Raw genomic sequence first — 13,766 nt, 5'->3', positions numbered from 1 at the left:
TTTAGCTAGATTTACAAGAAGGCATCAGAAATTGAAATTGAAAAACTCTAATTTAAAGCGGAAGTAATGCCGTAATTTTTGATTCTATTTAAAAGTTTTTCCTAGAAATTAACAAACTAATATTAAATACAATAACGATAACGATAAGCGAGAATTCTACAAATACAATAAATATAACAGAACTATTTCTGCAACAACCAAATTATATATGTACGAGTATGATAATATATATATCTTTGAATAAACTCAAGACTCTTGTTATAAAAAAAAAAAACTAAACTCTCATCATTATCGATTATTACAAAGTGTTAATTTATTTTTAGAGCATTTACACATAAATACGAGTAGTACGAGTACAACAAAGAAATTTACACAGAGAGTTAAATTAGAGAGTGACTAAAAGCTAACCACATGACCCATAAACTGCGTCACATTATCGGCGCGTATGGCAAAGAAAAACGGATGATCGGCCCGAAAGAATTTCTGACGCGAGGAATTGCTAATCACAATCGGCTTGTATGCTACAAATATAGAGTAAATGCATTATTTCTGAATAGTTCATGGCGATCATGGAAGACTCACCTGCTGCGGGCTGTGCGGACTCAGAGCCCGACTCATGCACCGCAATCCGTAGTTTGTGCAGCACATCGACAATCGGAAGCGCCACATCCGGATGCAGGTGCTTGAAGTTGGCAGACTGTCCAAAGATCTCGACATAGCCCAACTGAAAAAGGAGGCAGTCAAGAGGTAGGTATCAATATTTGTATTGCATATTCTTTTCCATATTTCATTTGAAAATACTTGTAAGTAAGTGAATCTGATTGCCAACATGTTCCCGTTCTTAAAACAGAGCTGCCGGCACATTAATGCCAAATTACAGATAGTGATAAAAGTATATGCTTGGTAAACCTATTCTATTGTTCCATGTACAATAATCATGATTTTCAGAAACTTTGGTATGCATTTAAGATGCAGGAGAAATTCTCTCTCTTTCTGAGGCAAGCGACTGCCTTTAAAATACATTTTTAATATAGAGTAGAGTCTATTTCCTATGCATTGAGCTGGATTTATAAAAGTATTCTTTGACTTAGCTATTATTTCTGAGATTACAGAAGACTTTAAATAAGCTTTTAAGACCAGAAAGACAAATTTAAATTGCAATTTTTTTTAAAATTTGAAAATAAGGAAAGACAGAAAGTAAACTCCTTTGATGACAGCTTTAGTAGAAAGTAAAAGCTTAGACCAACCATTTTACCGGAAGACCATTAGGGAATCTAAAAATAATGCTTTCTAAGTACACTGATAAAAAACGATTGCAATAATAAGTAAATTTTTCGTTAAAAGTAATCTAAAATTTCCTGTGACCGCCATTCTCTAATGAGTAGACTGTTGACATTTTCTAAAACAGCTTCCAGACCCGAAAACAACTTTCAAGTAAATAAAATAAGGAAAGTATTGGGCACCCGTTTTTCCACATTCGGGGTCAATTTTTTTAAACTCCTGCTGTACTTATACATTTGTGCTTGTGAAGAAGAATGTTTTGAATAAGAAAGCATAGAAAATTGTATCTACTTTCTGATACACCAATCCTGAACTAGGGAATGGCCCAACCATGCTGTTCCACTCTTATTTGAAGATTACTCGCCCCTGACTCACCTCCTTGAGTGCATGTCGCAGACTGCACTCAAAGTCAATGGTGAACTTGGGCAACAGCACCTGGACGCTCTCCACCTGCATGCGTTCCTGGAGGGCGCCCAAATCTGTGCTTCGCAGCTGTTGCTCCAGCTGGGGCAGACCATCGCGCTGATTGGGTAGGATGAGGAGCATTGCCAGCTCGAGGTCCGCATGCTCGTAGGGCAGCTCGATGGCGCGTGCATTCAGCTCCCGCAACTCGGCATATTTGACAAACATGTCGTCGTCGAAGAGCATGGGCACTGACTTGGCAATGGCCCCGCCATCCCCACCATGGAACTCATAGAGACCCGTGCGATAGGCACTGAAGGGCAGAAACCATTTGCTCTGCAATCGTGCTGCCAATACCAGCAGCAACTGGCCGGCATTGTTTGTCTGCGGCAGCTCTGTCATCATCTCACCCAAGCCCAGGACAGACAGTAGCTCGTTGATGTGACGTCGCAGTTTCTCCGTCTGCTGCATGTCGACGCTCTCGGCCGTGGCATGGAAATAGGTTTGGGCGATTTTCTGAAAGTCCGCAGCAATGCTGGCAGCACTGGGCGTCTGCACCAACAGACGGTTCTGTAGTTGGGCATGCGTGTCCTTATCCCCGGTGGCACTTCCGAGCAATGCGGCATAATAGTTCGCCATTTTGGCATTGCTGGTGAACCGCTCCTTCAGGCTCAGCAAACGCTGCAGCTCCTCTGCCGTGGCTCCATCGGAGCCCAGAAAGAGCAGCGCCAGCGTGCTCTCCAGCAGCAATGGGGATGTGATCACATTCTGCTCACTGGTCGTCGAAGCAATGCTGTGGAAGACTTCAGCGCCCAGCTTGATCTCCGCCATTGGGGATTGGACTGAAGTCGTCGTGGTGGCGGTGGCGCTCATTTTTTGTTGCTTGACGAGCAGCTGTCGGGAAAAATATTAAAGCTATTAGCAATTATTTATTTATTAAATGTTCCTCTGCGATGTGAAATCGATATACGAACAGAAAATTAGCAATTAAGTAATTGCATAAACAAATAATTATCTCTTTATTTTCAAACAAACGAAAGCTTCTTTATGATAGTTTTCAATTGTTTTTAAACAATAAAAGCTCTTTAACAGTTTTCTTAAAAGCCTTATTCTAATATTGTAAGTCAAGGAATATTTTTATTAATTTTTTTTTATCAAATATTTTTACCATCAATTTTTATTAACACGTGTACTGCTACCTAATGTGGCAGCTTAATCCAGTTTTACCTTAAAGTGAAACACAACAATTGTCCATAGGATATATAGTATTTATACGATTGCACTTAAATCTAAGAAACTATGTAAGGAAAGGAATCTGTTGTCTATTTCTGTTTTCTAGACTGCTAACACATTTTAGCATATTTTATACTGAATAATAATAATAGAGTATTGCCTTCCATATAGCTTCCTATATTCAAGTATGTGTGTGTTTGACGTTTTTCTAAATAGTTCATTCCCTTTTATCTTTGCCACATGTTTGCTGCTAACTAAAACATTGAAATGGTTTTATTTCAATTTGATCGCATCAGCCAGTCTGCCCTTCAAAATAATGCAAAACAGATGTGTCTAAATTTTCTATTTAAAACATTCGCATTATCTCGATCCGAAAAAGCTCTGCCCATAAATAATTAATTGCCACTACAAGTAACAGGCTATAAGTATAACGCTTCAAGGTACTAAGCAAATTAAAAGCATTATTTGGACAAGGTACATGTTTTATATTTATTCATTTATCAGTTTTACAATATCTGAACAGTCTGATGAAACTTTCTATCAGATATTATTTTGAAATGAGTTAGCTAAGTTATTTAAGAATATTTATAGTTTTCTGCATATTCGAAGCCATGGCCAGCTAAATAATTTTAAACTATATTTCAATGAAACTGCAGTTTTCGAAGACATTTGCTGATAACATTTGTTTACCATAAATATAGTACACTACATAAAAAGTCTTCTAAAATAGTCTTTGTTTGAAGGAAACCACTCAAATAAAAGGCTCCTTTGTTTGGCACAGTTTCTTAAGTTGATTCATGAATATATATACGAGTATATTAAATCTTTTTATTAATCATAGTTTATGACTGTTCCCACTATATAAAACATTAAAATTTAATTAAAATCGACCTGCAGTAGCAGCCAGAAAAAAACTTGGCAAACGCCATAAATTCAGTTCTGTCATAAGAAAAATTATAATTGAAAGGCGGGGAAAGCAGTTCTGGCTTCAGTCCCATCCTCACCGATTTTGCAATACCCTCCTCGAAATAAAGACATATTTATATACGAGTTAATGAATGAAACAAACGCTGATATTAGACTAAAGAAATTTATTTAAAATAACAAGAGAGAACGCTACAGTCGAGCAAGCCCGACAGTGTAATACCCTGTACCCAGGTAAACTTGCGTCACTGAGTTATATGCGCCCATAGCAGCAGCAAAAAGAGGAAGAAGAAGAGCGAACTTGTTCCTGCAGTTTGGTGGGGTTGTACTGGCGAAAATTTGTTTTGCTAATAACTTTTCTTAAAATTGACCGAATTGAATAAAATGAAATGTGGACGCTATTGACGAAATTCTGTAGCGGGGGAAGGGGGGGAAAATTAAAAAAAATAAAATAAACTCGTCCTTACTCGGACCTAGGAGAATCTGGATGCCAACTTTGGTTATTCCAGCTTTTATAGTTTCTGAGATCCTTGCGTTCATCCAGACGGACGGACAGACGGACAGACGGACGGACAGATGGACAGACGGACAGACGGACGGACATGTCTAGATCGATTTCTCTCGTCATGCTGATCAAGAATATATATACTTTATGGGGTCGTAGATGCTTCCTTCTGTATGTTACATACTTTGCACAAACCTAATATACCCTTTTTACCCTACGGGTACAGGGTATAAAAATAATAATAATATTTTATTTTATGGCAGAACAATTAAGTTTTATTTTGTAATTCGAGGGATACTATGCTGAGCACATTTCCCTATCTAAGTTAGCTTCTTCTAATACTAGAAAATATTGAGTTTGTGTTGTGGCTCGAATGTGAAATGAATCTAGACTGACACTATCACCATTGATAAACAACAACAAAAAAAAATTCACAATTCGAAATTACTTCGTAATATTTGTATATCTAGTGGCAATTTTAAATTTCACACGATCTGTTCACTTTGTTGCTACTATTGCTGTGTCTATTCAGGCGTGCCAGAACACGCTCCAGCCTCGATTTCTTACTCTATAGACGAGGCAGGCGCGCGCTCACTTAATTGCCAAATCAACAAACAAAAACTACAGACAAAAATACAAGAAAAACACACAAAAAAAGTTTTCCGGCCAAACGACGAAAAATCGCGAGCGTCACTCCACCATATCTATGTGTCTATATGCTCTCTGCTATAAAGATATATACGTGTGGATGTGTGTATATATAGAGGAGAGCTCTATAAGTAGAGAGCCACTCGACTCTGTGTTTATTGTTTATTTTTGGTGTGCCAATTTCTTCATGTTGTTCGGTTGATTTTGTTTTGTTGTTACTGTTGTTGTTGTTATTGTTCTTAGAAAATTAATTACATCATGAATTTGTCAAAAGCGTTGTTTAGCTTACTAGAACTACTGTTGTTGTTGCTGTTGCTGCCAAATCTTAACCAAACATCGTAAGAACAAATGTTTTCTTCGTATTTTCAAATGCTTTACGAGCATTGCCAAATATTTTGCAAATATATATACATACTATGTGTAGGTATATGTACTTGTATATATATTCGTATATAGCATTTGGTTGGTTAAGTGGCATATGGCTCATTCTGGCTAGAAATCAGGCCAATACGCATCAACAACACAAACATAGCACCAACAACAACAATAATAATAATAATCTTCACAGCATTTTCCGAGCAACATGTGGTCTCTAATTTTTTAGCCTTAAAATTCAAAACTATTGGGAAATTTCTATTCGATTTTATTGTGTCAGCAAAAGCAAAAGAACCACATTAATAGCCATAAGTAATTAGTGCCTGAAAGATTATATATTTCATAAAATAAAATAAAAATAAAAAAATACAACCTGTTGGCAGTAATGGCTATCTTTCTGGAGCTACAACCACTATTCTCGCAACCACTATAGTATTTCTAATTCTCGCATTCTCACAGATTGCTAGAAAAAATATATAATCCAAATATGAATTAAGTTTTATTAAAAGATTTTAGAGAATCTTTACACAAAGATTGTGTTTCTCTGAATAATGCTTTAAATACTCTAAATTTGGGAACACATTTTAATTACCTATTAATTAAAGAATAGCTATTCTTATTATTTTGATACTTAGAAAGTCTGCGTTGTTTGTTTAAGATGATTAATTGATTAAAGTATGTAAGCAATATACATACAATTGACATATATATGCCTTTATTTCAGATGCATATACTTGTATCAATACATATGGAAATGTCTCTTTTAAAATTACTCTTCAAATGCTAAAATGGTGCAGCGAAAAAATATGAAAATGTATCAAAAATTCAGACATTGTGTCATATATATATAGCTAAAAAGCTAGTCAGCCAGAGTATAGCTTCTGTAACGCATCCAGCTAGCTTAATTAAAAGAAAATTTATTGTTGTCAAAACAATTGAATGTCAGAGACGCGTATAAATATCTGGTTTAATTCATATATCTCACAGATACACCATGCAATTTACTATTTAGTGGGTGAAGGTCAAACTTCACTGCTTAATTGCAGATAAGAAAAACCCAGAAACCTAATAGTATTGATAGTATAATTGAATAATTAATCCAACATTTTATTTATAGTATTAAAAAGTATAGGATCACTAATTACTGTTACCCCTAAATCATGATTAGGAGCTTAAATATAACTTCAAATTAATTCATTATCTTTTATAACCTTACTAAAGATAATAATTTAAAAAAAATACAACAATTTTAAGTTATTTTAAAATTTTCATTGAACTCTTCAACTAGTATTTTTAATATTATCTTCTAGTTTGCTAAAGAAAACTAGATTCTCTCCACTTCACTTTATTCAAATAATTCGCCAAAGCAATCTTATTTACTTGACTCAAAATTGTTCCAATTATAATAAATTCTCATTTAAATATTTTATTATTTATTTACTGGGTAACTACCCCACTTGGCCAAACAATAAAATTAGAAGACATTGAATTTCGCTTTCACATACGATACTTTTTAGTTTAAAAACCAGCTTCAGATGTAATTACAAATATTTTGTTTTTTACACACATTAGTTTTGAATTTAGAGATGAATTAGGAGAGCTCGGTTGTTTAACTAATATTTCACTTCTCAAAGCAGCCTCTTAATTTATTTGTTATCCAAACTTCATCACTATTTTAGTCGAATATTAAAATCTTTTATTTCCGTGCAATTGCCACTTTGAATTTTTAATTGCTCAGACTTTTTGCCTCAAAGCAATTTAATTTAACAAAAAAAACTTGCGCAGCATTCGATTTTATTTATTACACGAAATGCCACTTAGAAAAACACATTTATCATTGGAATAAAATCAAATTGTCCACAACAATTCGATATTATCTACGTTTACTATTTCCACATCTTTAAGCAGTTATTATAAATATTAGATCTGTTTCAAATTATAAATATAAATGTATTATAATTGTTATTGCAACATATTTTTTGAAGAGAATTACATGAACTGATACGATCGCCAAACTCGATACGCCCGCACGCAGCTTCGCACAAAATTGAACTAACGACTACTTTAGAAAACTGAATATAAAACTAATTAAATTTGCTTAGCGCTGCTCTTTGGGAGCCACTTCTCTACCTCCCGCCCACAGAATCGATGACGACAACTGCGACGCAAAAAGCTCTGAGAATTGAATGTCTTCTTGAACTGAGTTCGAATTTTCCGCAACTACTTTTTCGATGCTAAAAATTTCATCTATTTTTATAAATTTCTTTGCCGCTTATTTCATTCTGAATGAAGCGACGCGCTGGCGACTAACTGCGATCTCTGCTGACGAAACGGAACGCGGCGACTGAACGACCGAATCAGTGGGCATTGCGGTGGCGATGCGGGTGGTGGTGGTGGTTGTGGTGGTTGGGCGGTTGCTGCTTCTGCTGCTGCTGTGGCATTGTATTGTTTTCTGGCGCTGGAATTAGAGCTGATTGTTGCCGCTGCCGATGCTCTTGATGATGTTGATGATGACGATGATGCACGCCACCAGCTCTTAATGGAATTGAGTTGGGCGCGCTTGTTGCTTCCTCTGCCGCACTTTTTATGGCTTGTATGTATGTATCTGCAGCCACTGTTTAATCACTTTATCTAATCTGATAGATAGATACATTGGGGTCGTTATGTGGTACGTTTCTGCAAGTGAGTTTAGTTTAAATATATATTCTACAAACAGTGAAATCTCGCTAATTTAAACTACATACACGTTGATTCCCACACCCATTTCAATGGAAGCTCTACTTTCGATTTTTATCGGGACATGTACTCCAGCTGATTATTTTCTTTTCTAAGTGTGTTGTGTTGATTTGAATTCAAATTTTAAAGACAAATTTACTTAATGTTATTTCAAAAAGAAAGTTTCTTCCATTTGCACTCAACTATTTTTCCGTTTTTTTCTATGGCTCTGTAGCTTTGAATTTCAAGTATTTTGGTTATTGGCTCAACACTAATTGTCTGCATTATCGAAGCTATGCTAGCTTTTTGTCGCTAACTTGACCTTTACAATTCTGAAAAGGAAAACAAATAAGATAAAACTTTGCTCCTTAAGAATGAAAGCAAAATTGAATACAGCACCAGAATTCGTTCATCCTTTTGTTCTAATGACAACGGACATTTGGATTCGTTTCGTTTGCTGATTATAAGTACAATAATGATTATATAACAATAACAGATCAGTTTGATTGTAAATCAAAGTATATACAGCTTCCATAGTATAGCTAAATTATGAAGTCCATTTGCATAATTATTTAATAACCATTTTCTCATTTATCGCATTTTTTTACTAAGCCTTAAGATATAAGGCGACAAACCGATATTTCAAATTGTCAGTTGAAAAAAACCTGCAAACCGCTTTTTTAAACTGAGGAATTTCAAGTTCAGCCCAAAAGTATGCTGCAAATGAATAAGCATTTCCACTGACAAATAATCACGAAATAACTAGCTTGAAAAACTGGCTCTATTTCGAAAAATAAACAGCTATTATTATTTAAAACACAATTCCGCACAGCATGTGCATACTCGTATATTATATTTATCACTTAAACATTTTATTCGTTAAATTTAAACAGCGTTTGGAATGATAAAGTTTGACAAAGATTTCGGACGCGTGCGTGAATGAGGATGTGTGAGTGGGTTGCGGGGGTCGACTTCGTTTTACAAACATACATTTTAAAAAATATTTTGAGAGCCTACTGACTGCATTTCGTTCATTGAAAAACAAAACACACATACAGCAACCGGCCATGCAAACACGTCAGAGGCAGCGCTTTGGCCCCAAAATCTCCAAATATTGCAAAAAGGAAAACGATCTAAGCTGTAAAAGCCGGCAAACGGAAAACGTGGCACCAGACTGCTAAGCAGCCCAGCTGAGAAAAAGGCGTGCACACGTTTGGGAGCTTCTTTGGTCATCACAGTTCGATTGACCAGGAGTGGCGTGTGTTATTAATATTGGTGGCATCAAATGTGCGTGTGATCCGAGTGTAACCATTAGTCCATTTTTTAATAAAGCGAAGAAAGTTTGAGCGAGTGTAGTGTGTTTAAAGAGAGAGAGTTTGGGTTTGAATTGAGCGTTGTGTGCGTATGTAGATTGGAGATCTGGGGCTGAAGAATAAAAACGCGCCACAAAACGCGTTGCATGGACGTTCCAAACGGCAGAACAATGTTCGACACGTGAGGTAACAAGTTGAAGAACAAAAATCTTAGTGTAAAGTGTGCTCTTTCTTTCTATATTAAAAGCGTGAGCGAACAGAGAGCCCACTTAGGAGTACGATATAGGGTAGTGTTATATTATATAATAAATTAGTGCTGGCGCGGGGACCAGGAATTATATAGTGTATGGGGGGGATTTGAACGCTTTATATAAGCAAATGCATTTAAAAACTCTATGCATGCTGATTTTGCTGCACATTGATAATTGGTATATAAATTCGAGTAGAGTAATATTTTCGTTTTCGTGTGTGTGTGCGTGTTTATAGTGTGTGTTTTGTTGTGTGTTTATGTCTGCACGCGCCTTTTCGATGACAATGGCACAGTGTGTAGCATGAGATACAAAAAGAAAAAACGCGCGGCCGACAACACCGAAAAACTAGTGTGTGGTGTGTTGTGTTTTGTAATTGAGAGTGCACGTTCCTAGAAAGTGTAACCACCCTCGGGCGCCTTTGGCTGTGTGGCATTAAACTCCAAGGCACCGTTAACCTCCTGCGGCGCCAACTCTCGCTCGGCAGCATCATCGTCGCCAGTACTAAAGTAAGCATCAATGATGGCATAAGCCTTCTTATAGACATCCTCGTTCTCGTGCTGCTGCAGCGCCTCCAGCTTGTCTAGACCGCCCATTTCCTCGACCATCAGGCACAGATTGTCTATGCCGCCCATCTTCTCGGCCAACGCAAACAGATTCGAGAGCCCCGTCTGCACCACCTTAATGGTGCGAGCATCTTTGGCATCGAGCAGATCAATGAACGGCTTCAGCAGCTTATACTTCTCAATCAGATCGACTATCTGCTCGGGCGTGCCCGAAGTTGTTGTATTCGTCACTGCCCATGCAGCCTCCTTTTGCGCCTTATAGTCGCCCTTCTCCAGCACCTGGCGTATCTGATCAAAGATGCCTGCAAAGCCGCATATGGTACTCCATTATTAAATCTGTATTTTTGTCGGTGCATTGCTGAAGCAATTACCTGCATCGAGAACCGCCTGAATCTGCAACTGATTGCCAGCAGTAATATTACTGACTGTCCAGGCAGCCTCCTTCACAATGTTGCTCTTCGAGTGCTGCAGCAAAAGACCCAATTTGGGTAAACCGCCGGCAGCTATAACCGCATCGGTCTATGGGAAAGAATTATGTTTCATTATTTTATAAAAAAGCACAGACACAGTTTCGATCATTTCATAATGGAAACTATCTGCTTCAAGATTAGAACCACTACAGGCTAAGCTATATATTTAAATATTAGTTCATGATAACGATTTGAATATACATACATATAGCATGATTATAACTTTAAAAGGGGAATCATCATCAATCTTATCCCTTCTAAATCGCACAACTGAAGATCAGCTAATAAGCGAAAACTACAAATTTAAAAAACCTATTTCTCCTCGTCGCTTCTAAAACTTCCTAGCTATTTAGTTTGTTTCTTTTGTTCTATAAATGTGTTCCTCTGCGCTTTTCATACTTAGTAGCTGTACCGCAGCTATTTAGTTTTTCCTATAATACGCGTGCTTTTCAAACTCGATTTCCAGCCAAAACTAACTTTGCGAACTTCCCTAGCAGAATTCCCACCACATTGCAACAATATTGTACTTCACCTGCTGATCCGTGCCAGTCACGATGTTGCCAACGCTGCGCAAGGCAGGCACAATGATGCTCGGCTCATCCGTTTGCAGTAGATTGACGAGACGCGGCACAGCATCTGTATCGACGACAGCCTGTATCTTATTGTTGTCATCATCGGTCACGTAGGACAAAGCCCAGCAGGCATCTGCAAGCACCTGAATGTCCTGGCTGAGCAGAAGGTGCGACAGCACGGGCAAGAGACGCTTCACCTCCTCGAACGGTGGCGAGGGATTCTTATTCCTGCACAAGTTCGACATTAGCCACACGATGTTGCGCAGAAACGATAAAGGGGTGTCGTTATTGATCAGACGAAGTATGCCATCGATCACATTATGCTGGATGACAATGTCACGGGCGGCGGCGCCATCGCCGGCAATGTTGCCGAGAGCCCAGACAGCCTGCTCGGCCAGATTGATGGACTTGGACTGCAGCAAGTTGATGAAATGTGGCACTGCATTCTGATCAATGACTTGGCGCGTCTGGTCCGAGGTGCCCGAAGCTATGTTGGTAAGAGCCCAAGCAGCCTCAAACTGCAGCATGGGACTGCCAATAACATATTTAATAAATACTGAACAAATCACGTCTGAGAGCCCAGAGATACTTACTTGTCAGTGTTCTGCAGGAAGCGGATGCAGATGGGCACAATGCCATGTCCAATCATCAGATCAATGGGTGGATTTCGTTCGCGACTCAGCATCTTACGGGCCTGCTGCATGCCCAGGAACTGGCGCTCCGCATCGTCGCTGTGCATGGCAGCCACAATCTCGTCTGTGGACAACTGAACTGGCGACTGGCCATTGAGCTCCTTAAGAGGTGAGGTAAGATCTTCATCATTGATGTTGCGGCGCTTGAACATCTGGTCCTCCTTTTTCGATTTGCGCAGCTCGATGGTCACCTCATGGCGACGCATGCGCGAGTCCTAAAAAAGATAGGCGGGGAATAGGGTCCAGCAAAAAAGTGAGGTTAAGTTGTCAGGTCGAAAAGTCCTGCGCTTACCTGCGTGTTTATGGAGTTGGACTTGTAAGCGCCCTGGCGAGTGGATGTGTCCGTTTTGTTCATTTCAATGTATTTTTATTTATATATATTTCGAATTTATATTCCCACTAGTTTTATAATTGTGTGTATGTTGATGCTACGATGACAAGTGAAAGACTGGAAAATCGAAATGTTGCCGGTTAGAAAAGGAAACGACAAAGTGTGACAGCAAAGGCAAAGGGCTGCTGCACACACACACACACACACTAAACACACAACACACACAGACACATTAAAATTTCCTGAACGTTCTTTTGAATTTTTTCTTTTTACCGCCTTTATTCACAACAGCGACGTTGGCAGCGCAGCAACAGCGCAGATACCGGCTCTGCAAGGCCAGATCACAACAACAACAATTCAGCAACAGCTGCGGCTGCGTCTGTCTAACTGTGCAAGAGAATCCGCCATTTGCGTACTGCAACAGCAGGCCCTTTGTTGTGGAGGTTGTTATCCCCCCTCTTTAACCATTCTAATAGAACACACTCAAACTTACCTGTATGTGTGCACTTGCAGTTAATTTTTCTTACTGTTCTTACTTAAAATTTTATTCCATGTAAATTTGTAATTTTTATGAATTTCACACTTACTAACCCGATGTGAACGCGTCGAACACTCGAATGGAAATGTGAAATATTTTTTTGGGCACATAGACGACAAAGGCAGGCGGAAGAAATTGATTGCAAAGCTTACTTTGGTCAACAATTACCGTTCGATTTAAAAAACAGCGCTTCAGCAGCGTCACAAATCAAAGCGTTTGGCATTTTGTGGCGCATTATTGCTGCTTCTTCTCTTTTTGTGTAGATCGACGAATTGGTAGCACTGCGCACTGCTGCTTAAAAAACAGACACCCTGCATTTCAAATTTAATGTGCGCTAACCTAACTATTTATTAGGGAATTTGGTAACGTTGCATAAAAATGTACATACAAAAAAAGTAGTTTAACAACAATAGCCACAATATCAGCAATGCTCGTATCGAAATACAATCCACACCGTTTAGCATAGATACGAACCCAGGGCCCACGTGCGGAATCTGCAAACCAACTCAGCGCAGCGCGGCCTGTTTGTGTCGATGCTATATTAAATGAAAAGGACAATAAGTGGCAAATGTGCAGGATTACAGTTTAAGATTTGATCTTGTTTCCAAACTAAAACAAAAAATGCGGAATGACATATTATGGCGTTGGAAAACAAATTAGGTATTTGAATTTATTGAATTTAAAAACGAATCCATACTGCAAACGCAGCATAAACAAAGTCAAGATACAATTAAGTTAACTGCAATACTTCGAATAACCGGAAAGCGGCCACACTATTCTCAGACTTTTGTTTGTCCATGGCTTCCACAGTTTTGTTTGGCTGGGCACCCTGCACGCTTTTGTAAACAGCTGATCATCAAAATCAAAATTTAAGCGGTATTTCATTTTTACGTACTTCCGCGGAAAGAGTGCGTCTTAAATATAAATTGAATATGTTATGATGAAAAACGAGT

At 38.2% G+C, this 13,766-nt stretch overlaps 2 protein-coding genes across 2 annotated transcripts; both read right to left on the bottom strand.

Annotated features, from left to right (window-relative positions):
• Window positions 1-288: 288 nt before the first annotated feature.
• LOC115625944 (serine protease inhibitor 42Dd) lies at window positions 289-7,444 on the bottom strand. The gene is made up of 4 exons (XM_030521180.1): window positions 7,362-7,444; window positions 1,657-2,577; window positions 583-724; window positions 289-521 (listed from the first exon to the last, which is right to left on the bottom strand). The coding sequence occupies exons 2-4, from the start codon at window positions 2,554-2,556 to the stop codon at window positions 397-399; spliced, it is 1,167 nt and encodes a 388-aa protein (XP_030377040.1). The 5' UTR covers window positions 2,557-2,577; window positions 7,362-7,444; the 3' UTR covers window positions 289-396.
• A 1,475-nt stretch (window positions 7,445-8,919) lies between these two features.
• Window positions 8,920-12,930, bottom strand: LOC115625926 (importin subunit alpha). The gene is made up of 6 exons (XM_030521163.1): window positions 12,769-12,930; window positions 12,237-12,392; window positions 11,846-12,159; window positions 11,213-11,783; window positions 10,582-10,729; window positions 8,920-10,512 (listed from the first exon to the last, which is right to left on the bottom strand). Exons 2-6 carry the CDS (start codon window positions 12,297-12,299, stop codon window positions 10,037-10,039), a joined length of 1,572 nt encoding a protein of 523 aa, XP_030377023.1. The 5' UTR covers window positions 12,300-12,392; window positions 12,769-12,930; the 3' UTR covers window positions 8,920-10,036.
• Between the last annotated feature and the right edge of the window lie 836 nt (window positions 12,931-13,766).

Source organism: Scaptodrosophila lebanonensis, unplaced genomic scaffold (assembly GCF_003285725.1).
Source record: "Scaptodrosophila lebanonensis strain 11010-0011.00,11010-0021.00 unplaced genomic scaffold, SlebRS2 tig00000080-arrow-pilon, whole genome shotgun sequence".
NCBI classification, from domain to species: Eukaryota; Metazoa; Arthropoda; class Insecta; order Diptera; family Drosophilidae; genus Scaptodrosophila; species Scaptodrosophila lebanonensis.
This window is presented reverse-complemented; position numbering and strand designations above follow the sequence as displayed.

Bases quoted from the DNA above. Each gene is read 5' to 3' on its own strand.
- LOC115625944 (XM_030521180.1), bottom strand. From the start codon at position 2,556: ATGAGCGCCACCGCCACCACGACGACTTCAGTCCAATCCCCAATGGCG. The intron at 725-1,656 runs GTGAGTCAGGGG...CTCCTTTTTCAG, and splicing joins TGCGACATGCACTCAAGGAG to TTGGGCTATGTCGAGATCTT. The intron at 522-582 runs GTGAGTCTTCCA...CTATATTTGTAG, and splicing joins GTCCGCACAGCCCGCAGCAG to CATACAAGCCGATTGTGATT.
- LOC115625926 (XM_030521163.1), bottom strand. From the start codon at position 12,299: ATGAACAAAACGGACACATCCACTCGCCAGGGCGCTTACAAGTCCAAC. The intron at 11,784-11,845 runs GTAAGTATCTCT...TGTTATTGGCAG, and splicing joins TTCCTGCAGAACACTGACAA to TCCCATGCTGCAGTTTGAGG. The intron at 10,513-10,581 runs GTAATTGCTTCA...GCGGCTTTGCAG, and splicing joins TCAGGCGGTTCTCGATGCAG to GCATCTTTGATCAGATACGC.